The sequence below is a fragment of the Chinchilla lanigera genome, unplaced genomic scaffold, assembly GCF_000276665.1.
Source record: "Chinchilla lanigera isolate Chin_1 unplaced genomic scaffold, ChiLan1.0 scaffold00018, whole genome shotgun sequence".
Classification (NCBI taxonomy): Eukaryota; Metazoa; Chordata; class Mammalia; order Rodentia; family Chinchillidae; genus Chinchilla; species Chinchilla lanigera.
In genome coordinates this window covers 799,410-808,088 of record NW_004955419.1, presented here as the reverse complement: position 1 = coordinate 808,088, position 8,679 = coordinate 799,410, and the positions used below count along the sequence as shown (strand labels likewise).

Genomic DNA, 8,679 nt, shown 5'->3' with positions numbered 1-8,679 from the left:
GGCCCTTAAATGTTTATTTAAAGGAAAGTTTAAATACCCAACGTCAGTGGGAAGGCAGAGCCACTCTGGCCACTAGCAGGGGACACAGAATGAGCACCATCGCCCCACACGGGTGTCCTTCCGCCACCTCGGCCGGCCGGGCTGGGGTGGGGTGAGCACCCGGTGACACGGCCAAGAAAGCAGGGGACACGGAGGGGCGCTGGTCCTCCTGAGCCTGGGTGTCGCCAGCACATCTGGTTTCCGGTCACCGCCAACCCCCAGCCCTTGCTCGGTGAGTCCCTGTCCTGAGCTGAAGGTGACACCAAACATTTTAGATTGGAAACCGGTCGCAGCAGACAGCTGGAACGTGGGCAGGGCCACACTGGGGACTGGGGGCGGGGGGCTGCAGATCACCCGCTCTCAGGGAGGGGCCCAAACACGACTCCCCATTCATCACACGCCCTTCCTCCTTTCTTTTTTTCCTGAGACAGGGTCTCACTATGCTGCCCAGGTTGGCCTTGAACTCACAACGATCCTCCTGCCTCAGCCTCCTGAACACTGGGATTACAGGTGTGCGCCACCACGCCCGGCATACACGCCCTTTTCAGACCCCCACAGTGTGGGGCATCAAGGGACCAATCCACTGTGCCCTCCGCTGGCTGCCGTGCGCCATCCACTGCCCAGGGGCTGTGCAGCCATGACCTTGCTGCCTGCTGCCGTCCAGGCCCCACGCAGGAAGCACAGAAAACAGCTCAGGGAGATGAGGGGTCAGGGCTGAGGCCACGCTGCACGGGGTGAGGAACGCGAGAGCCCATGCCCCCAGGCACCTGGGCTGGCACGGCTAGGTAAGGGAGGGCCGGGGTCCCCGGCAGGAGGACGAGGCTGGCCCAGGTGCGGGCGATGGGCTGGAGACCCTGGCCCTGCACGAATCGACTCCGACTGGAAGCAAAGAAAGAGGAGGCGAGCCAAACGTCCTTGGAGATGCCTTTAGTGCTTCGCTCCCGCCAGACCCAAGACAAAGCAGCCTCCTCTGCGTGTGGTGGCGGAGCGGGCAAGGGCCAAGGCGGGGCGGGGGGAGCGGGGCTCCAGTGTGGCTACTTGAGGGCATCCAGGTAGGTGCACACCTGGGCGAAGACGCTGTCCACGGAGCCTTCAGAATTGACCTGTGGGGAGACAGGCTGTTAGGTCCGGAGCAATGGCATTCGCTGGGGGTCCTGAGGCAGGATTGCTGTCCCCTAAGGACCAGCTGTGGCTGCCTGAGGCTCAGTGCGCCGGTTGGCCAAGGCCACATGGTGAGCTGTGCCACGCACCTTGCGGACGATGCCGCGCTTCTCGTAGAAGGCGATGACGGGCTCGGTGGCCTTGTAATAGGTCTCCAGCCGCTTCTTGATGGTCTCCTCATTGTCGTCCACGCGCCCGCTGCTCTCCCCACGCTTAAGAAGCCGCTGCGTCATGGTGTCGGGGCCTGCGTCCATGTACAGCAGCAGCGTGGGCTGTCCGATCTGGAGGGAGGGAGCACCACGTCACAGGGACCCTGCTCCTGCCCTCTGCGATCATCCTCCCCCAGTCTTCCCACCTCCAAGGCCCCCTGTGAGACAGCCGCGCGGACTTCCATCCCTTCCCCATGCAGCCTGAGAACCTTTTTAAAGTCGACCTTCCCTGTACCTCCTCTGCTCAAACCTCTCCCATGGCTCCCCAGTGCGCTCAGGAGACCGCCCGAGGGCCTTACGTGCATGGTCGTGCCCTGCTCGGCCCTCTGCTCTCCCAGCCATCTGCTTCCCGTGGGAGACCCGCACTGTCCCCTCTGCTAGGAGCCCCTTCCCACAGGGCTGGCCCCAACCCCCCAAGCCTCACTTCCGGGCCCTCGCTGCAAGGATCCCGCCAAGTCCCCTTCCCACCTGTCCAGGACTCCTCTCCCAGGCGCCAGCCCACTGGCCCCAGGCCCCAGGACTTGCTCTTCCAGCCCTTCTTATCTCCCCTCCTTTCAAAGACCTCTGCGGTTAGTTATTTCTCAGCGTCCCTGGCCCCCTGGCCTAGGTGTGGCTGTTGGACCCCGGCAGCCTGCTGGCCCTCAGGGGCCTCAGTCCACTTAGCTGCAGTTCCCCCGGTCCCTGCCTCAGCTCCGGACGGAATCTTGTTTTCTCAAGCCCCAGAGCAGCGTGCAGGGTCCTTCCACCCCTGGCAGGGGCCGTGTTCCGCGGGGCGGCTCAGCTCCTGGCCAGGGCAGCCCTAGATGAGGTTCCATTTCCCAGTTCAAGGTCTCAGTTTCCCAGTCAGAACAATAGGCATTTAGCCTGAGGAGTGGGCACGGGGTACTGATGTCCCCAGAAGAACCATGAGCCCTACAGCACCTACAAGGTCCCCTTTCTCCTTCAGCGTGGCGCTGGCGCCCCCTGGTGTCCAGAGCTGAGAGATCAGCTGCCCAGACTGCCCTGCCCAGTGGTCCCCAGGAAGGACAGGGACGTCACTAACCTCATTTTTTTTCCTCTTTATTTTTATTATTATTACTATTATTATTATTTTGTCTTTTTGACACAGGGTCTCACCATGCAGTTCAGGTTGGCCTTGAGCTCACTTTGTAGCCCAGGCTGGTCTCAAACTCACAGGGATCCTCCTGCCTCAGCCTCCCGAGTGCTGGGATTACAGGCGTGCGCCACCACGCCCAGCCTTTACTTTTTTTTTTTTTTTTTTTTGACAGGGTCTCACTATGCAGTTCAGGCTGGCCTTGAGCTTACTTTGTATCCCAGGCTGGTCCCGAACTTGCAAGGATCCTCCCGCCTCAGCTTCTCGAGCGCTGAGATTATAGGTGTGCGCCAGCATGCCTGGCTCTAACCTCATTTTCTAGAATCCCTGGGGACTTGCAGCCCCATCCGAGTCCTCCCTATGGCCCCAAACACGTCTAAGTGCATGCATGTACGGACCTAGGTGTGTGCACATGTATACGTGCCAGTGTGTCATGCACGCAGCCGTGGCCTTGGGTAGGTGCGCTCGTGGCACCTATGTACGCTCATGAGAGTGAGTGCTCCGTGGATGGAGGGGCTGCACGTGTGTCCGTGTGCGTGTGAACGCATCTGTGCGCACGTGCTCGTGCACCCTGGGGACAGTGCTGTGGGTGCGCGCTGTTTTCGCAGCCATTGTCCCCAGACCTGCTCGTGCCTGAGGAAGGACACAGCATTCAAGGCTCCAGGCGGGCCAGAACTCTGCCCCCCACATTGCTCAGCTGCGTGCCTTACCCGCCGCTCGAACTCCTCTCCCTGTTGCACCTCCCGGGGGTAGCCATCGATCAGGAAGCCTTTGGAAGACTCCACCTTGGCCACCATGGCGTCTCGAAGCATGTCCAGCACCGTCTCCTGCAGGAGCGAGGGGCAAGGGCCTGAGCCTCCCTTCCCGGGCCTGGCCCACCGCCTGGACAGCCCCTTGGGTACACACAGACGGACAGAGCTTCCCTGTCCCCCGGTGGTCTCCTCTGGCTGGAGGCCTGGGCCCTCCCCTGCTCTGGGGAAGCTCACGGTCTGGGGAGGGGACCGGCAGTGACAGAGCTGGCGGAAGCTACCCAGGGAGGCGCAGGTTGTCTGGGCTAAGGGGGCCGCTGCAGTCCGAAGCCGCGGCTGGGGTGCAGCTCGGGGGCACTGCACTCACCTACTGCTCCTGAAGCCCTGTACTCAAATCCTCAGCACCAAAAATGGGAACAAATAGAATATACTTGACATTATTTTGCTGGGCATGGTGGCCCACACCTGTCACCCCAGCACTCGGGAGGCTGAGGCAGGAGGAGGCTCACCAGCCTGGGCTACACAGCAGGTTCAAGGCCAGCCTAAATTACCGAGCAAGGCTTTGTCTCAAAATCAAAACAAAATAAAACAACCCCATCCGGGCAGGAAGGAATGTGGCTGGTTGGGGGGCACGAAAGGGCAGGGCCCCTCAGGGTCTGGGGAGCTCCTGGAAGGGGAATGGGGAGCCACGGAGGGTCAGGGGTCACCTTTCCCACATCACGCACTCGGCCCCCCCGGGACTCACCAGCGGCACCAGCTGCCCCTTCTCCATGATTTCCGACAGCCTCTTGCCCCTGCCGGAGCCTGAGCTGACCTCAGCACGCAGCAGGTCCCCAGTGGAGAGGTGGGTGTAGCCATACTTGTGCACGATCTTCTCACACTGGGTGCCCTTCCCCGAGCCAGGCCCGCCTGCAAGCGCCCACCCATTCAGAAACCCAGGGGGTGGGGTCCAGGGAGGGGGCAAGGGCTGCTGGGCTCCACCAGTGACTGCACCATCACCCGCCTGCCCGCCGGCGACTCACCCACCACAAAGATGATCTTGGTTTTCTTTAGCTTTTCTGTGGGAGAGAGAGGGGAGCCGATCTCAGCGGTCTGCAACACCCGGAGGTGCTGTGGCTAAGACCTGGGGGTTAGAACTTAGCACGGCCTAGGCCTGGGCTGGAACATCAACTCCTGAGGTGCCTCCCTGTGTGGGGCGTCGTCACCTCTGGCCTGTTGGTCAGCCTCTCTTCGAGGGTCCCTAGATGAACAGCAGCCCATGATCCCGTTCTGCTGTGTCCCCTGCCCTTCCCCTCCCAGGCCTGGCCCTGCCCATTGCCCGTCTGCCTTGGCACTACTACTGTGGAGTTGGCAACCACAACATACGTTGCCATGGAGATGGTTGCCAGGGAGGTGGGCAAGTGGAACTCTTGCTTGAACGGGGAAGCAAGTTCGTGTTCCAAACTTGGCTCTTTTAGCACTCGCAGCCCCACTGGGCAGAGGGAAACTGAGGCCTAGAGAGGGAGGGCTCTGCTCAAGGAATGTCAGGAGCAAAACCAGAACCCAGTGTCTCTTCCTGGACTCCCAGGACCTCCTGGGCCTGGGTCACATCCCACCTTGCTGTGTGACCTACTAAAGAAGTACCCACCCTCTCTGTTCTGTCCCTGGCCTAGAAGGATGTGGGTGTGGCAGCTCATGAGGATCCTGGGGCCCCATGAGGCTGGGAGCTTAGAGCAGATGTCAGAAAAATAACTTCTCCCTGTCTGAAGGGCACAAGCCTGGGGCTGACAGGAGGCCACAGCCCTGTGGCAGCTGACTTCGGAGCTCTAGACCCTGTGGTTTCAGACGGTGGCAGCGGCCAGGCCGGCAGGGCCCCTTTAAGAGCCACCCAGCCCAAGGCCCAGTGCCAGGCGCTGAGCGAAGGTGCTGCCAGAAGCCTGGCGGGCCTGTTCCAGGCTCTCCGCCCGCCCATGTCTGCCTCTCCGTCCCAGCATGTAGGAGCCAGGGGAGCCCAAGACACCCTTGAGGCCAGTCCCTCCGGAATAACAGGGAAACTGGGTGCCGGGGAGGGACAGGAACTTGGCTGATCTTGCTGGAGGAAGGGGCAGGGACTCGCTCTAGAATCCCGCCGGAGGAGGTAAGCCGGGGCTGGAACCTCAGGGAGGCCTCGGCACTTCTAAAATTAATCTTGGCACTGGCGCACCTTGGGAGAAGCCAGGAGAGGATAGTGAGGCGTCCAGACAGCCCCTCACACTCCCAGGGGGTCTCCCAGGGGTGTCCCCCAACGAATGGCCACCCTGAAGCCCAGGCCACTGTGGGCAAGGAGGGGACCCCATACCTTCCATCCTGCCGAGGTCTTGGGCCCGGGAGCCAGGTCAGGGCGCTGCAAGGCAAGGCACAGCAGGGCTGAGGGGTCCTCCCAAGATTAGGCCTCTGCCAAGCCACACCCACTGTGGCAGTGTCGGCAGCAGGCGTGCCAGGCCCCAAGGCCCAGTGTGAGGGCAGAGGGCTGCTGGTGACCACGGGAAAGTCACTTTCCTCCTGGCTTTCACCGCTTCACCCGTCCTAGGGGGGCAGCCACCCCCTCCTGCTCTGCTATGCCCTAGACCAGGAAGGGGGTGCAAGGGCGAGGACGGCGTCTGCCGAAGTCACTCGCTCCCCTTGACACACCCCAGCAAAGAGGGCACAGGGCCAGCGTCAGCCTGGCCTCCTTGACGACAGTCCCCAGGGCCCGCAGAAGGAGGCGGCAGGCAGAGGAGCTGGGCACATGAGTGTCTGCAGCTGGCACAGGACTGCTCAGGACACGGGCGCACGAAGGGACCCATCAGCCGGAAGCAGAGGAATCAACAGTTGCCTCTCACAGGGACACAACCTTTTCTAGTCTTCTTTTTCTTCAGTACTGGGAATTGAACCCAAGACCTTTGCACTGAGCTACTGCCCCCCAGCCCCCTTTAAAGGTATTTATTTATTATTTATTTATTTATTTATTTATTTAAAAACAAGGTCTCACTGTGTAGTTCAGGCTGGCTTTGAACTCGCTACGTAGCTCAGGCTGGCCTTGAACTTGCAGCAATCTTCCTATTTCAGCCTCCCGAGTGCCATGCTGATTACAAGCACATGCCACCACGAGTGTTTTGTGTTCTTTTGTTTTTGTTTTTTAATTTGGAGACAGTGTCTTGCTAAGTCACCAAGTTGCCCAGGCTTAGCTCAAATTTGTGATCCTCCTGCCTTAGCCCCCCAGAGTGTTGGGATTACAGTTGTGCACCAGAGCCTAGCATCTTGAAAGTGAGTTGGTCCCAGGCTCCTGCCCCACGAAGGTCCTCATCCTCCACGCCTCGCTGGCCCCCGCCTGCCCCATCCCTCCTGCAACCCCACCCTGCTGCCATGGCCGCCCCCACCTGACTCCACAGAACTCTCCTCCCCACCTGCCTTACCTTCCTCACCTGCCCTACCCCAACCCCTCAACCCCAGCCGGCATCCCGACCCCAGCCTCTCACTCTTGGTTTCAGGGTGCAGGGCCCCTCCACCTGACCCCCTGCCAGGCCCCAGGCACCCCCCCCACGACTTCTCAGAGCCCACACAGACTACCGCATCCCTCGTGCCTCTCCACTCTTGGAGCAGAGGCCTCATCCTCGTGACATCCTACACCTGCCTCTTCCTATGCACCTATGCCCCACACGGGCCCCCAAACCTCTCTCCCATCAACCTCCCACCACAGCAGCCTCGTCCCAAGAAAGGCCTGGCACTGCCGCCCACCGGGCAGTCAGCACCACACCAAGTCACAGACAACCTTTCACATGCGGTCCCCTCGGCTCCCAAAGCCAAGCCTGGAGCCTCAGCATACTGACGGGGCCAGGGCCATGTGTCTCCTGCCACTCCCTGCAGCTTTAGCCACAGCCAATGAATGGATCTGCTTGGAACCCCTTCGACCACCATGACGACATTCCCCGTTCCCCCTCCAGGCCTTTGGGAGTGCTGCGCCCAAGCACTTGGATGTCCTCTCTCAGTGGCCATTACTTAGGCTTTAGATCAGGCCTCACAGCCTCCAGGAAGCCTTCCTGGCCTCCACCCGGGACTCCCACACCGGCTAGCGCCTGCTCTGAACACCGCAGCCTGGGTCCCCCACCAGACTGGGGCTGGCCAGGGCTCGGCACAGGGCTGGAGCCCTCCTTCCATCTGGGGAGGGAGCTGAGGCTTGGGAGAGGGCAGGTAGCTCCAAGGTCCCGCTGGGGTCAAACTCAGGTCTGCTGGTCCTGGCCCCACAGGCAGGACCTTTGGCGGCTTTGCTGATGGCTGTGCCATCCGGGGGCATGAGTTACGGCCCCAGCGCTGCTGAGTGTGCTCGAGGAGAGTATGAACTGCCAAGGGCCCCTCGGCAGCTGCCCAGGGGAGGGGCCCGTCCCCAGGCCAGCGATAGCCACAGCAACACCCCCGGAGATGACCCTTCCTGCCCTGCCCCCTCCTGGTAACCGAAGTCTCTGGGTCCTTCCAGCACCTGCTGCTTCCTTAGTCCAAAATAACTCCGGTCCTGAGGAGGCCTAGCAGAGGCCAGGGGTCCAAGATGGAGTTGGGTTACGGGCTGAGCACCCTGGCCTTATAAGCCCCGCCCCCCCGTGCCTGGGCCCCAGGGTGACAGGGTGGTCTGCTAGGGGGCTGGGGGAGCTGAGGCCCAGAGAACAGTGACTTTAACCCCAATCGCAAGGCAAAGCCACGGCAAGGCCCAGCTCTCCCGGCTTCTGATGTGAGCGCCGCCTTCCCGGTGGTTGGTGACAGGCCGGGGTTCAAACCCCAACTCAGTCACTCTGCTGCGTGACCTTGGGCAGCCAGCGCTTCCTCTCTGAGCTGGACGGGTGCTGTGGAAGGGTCCTGGGTGGGCAGCCCGGGCAGAAGGCCGGGGCAGGGTTGGGGTTCAGCATCCCTGGGGCTGAGCATGGGGCAGAGGGGGGGTGTCCCAGTATTGAAGTGACACAGCTGCCCATGCCCAGGTTCTCAGGCAGGTGCCCAGGGCCCCCTAGGCCCCAACTAAGACCGGCCAAGGGCAGGGACCTGGAGCCCCCGGAGTGCAGACAGGGACAAAGGGATCTGGGAAGCTGGGCAGGCGGCACCCCTCACCCCCGTCCCCACCCGCTTCCGCCGCCCAGAGATCAACAAAAGCACATGCAGTGTGACACAAACCCCGGAGCCGGGAACACCGACGGGCAAACCCCGCAGATGATAACCACGGACACAAACAGACACGCGCCGCGCACGGGGCGCCTGACACAGCGCACGGGCGAGGGCGCGTCCCCACTCCCCGCGGAGACGCCCCCGTCGCCCGGAGGCGGCGCACTGACCTGCGGAGGTGCGGTGGGCGCGGGGCCAGCGCGTGCCCTGCCGTCCTCGCCGAGCCCGCAGAGGCGCCTATTTATAAGGCTGTCAGCGCGCGGCATGCCGGGAGCCGGCCCCGCTC

The 8,679-nt window shown here is 62.0% G+C and overlaps 1 protein-coding gene and 1 long non-coding RNA gene across 3 annotated transcripts; one reads left to right on the top strand and one right to left on the bottom strand.

Annotated features, from left to right (window-relative positions):
• Positions 1-950: 950 nt before the first annotated feature.
• Ak1 (adenylate kinase 1) lies at positions 951-8,674 on the bottom strand. Of its 2 annotated transcripts, XM_005382405.2 has the most exons (7): positions 8,564-8,674; positions 5,569-5,613; positions 4,274-4,309; positions 3,997-4,160; positions 3,213-3,329; positions 1,290-1,481; positions 951-1,142 (listed from the first exon to the last, which is right to left on the bottom strand). In XM_005382405.2, exons 2-7 carry the CDS (start codon positions 5,573-5,575, stop codon positions 1,074-1,076), a joined length of 585 nt encoding a protein of 194 aa, XP_005382462.1. In that variant the 5' UTR covers positions 5,576-5,613; positions 8,564-8,674; the 3' UTR covers positions 951-1,073. The 2 variants fall into 2 exon arrangements, with proteins under 2 accessions (XP_005382462.1, XP_005382461.1); XM_005382404.2 differs by lacking the exons at positions 5,569-5,613; positions 8,564-8,674 and adding an exon at positions 4,457-4,594.
• On the top strand, positions 5,620-8,057 carry LOC106148292. Its single transcript, XR_001233581.1, has 2 exons — positions 5,620-6,187; positions 7,496-8,057. It is a non-coding gene; the product is annotated as an uncharacterized LOC106148292 (long non-coding RNA).
• Positions 8,675-8,679: the final 5 nt, after the last annotated feature.

Coding starts and splice junctions, on each gene's coding strand:
- Ak1 (XM_005382404.2), bottom strand. CDS start 4,511: ATGGGCTGCTGTTCATCTAGGGACCCTCGAAGAGAGGCTGACCAACAG. Junction 1,482..3,212: donor GAGAGGAGTTCGAGCGGCGG/GTAAGGCACGCA, acceptor CCCTCCCTCCAG/ATCGGACAGCCCACGCTGCT. Junction 1,143..1,289: donor AGCGCGGCATCGTCCGCAAG/GTGCGTGGCACA, acceptor GTCTCCCCACAG/GTCAATTCTGAAGGCTCCGT.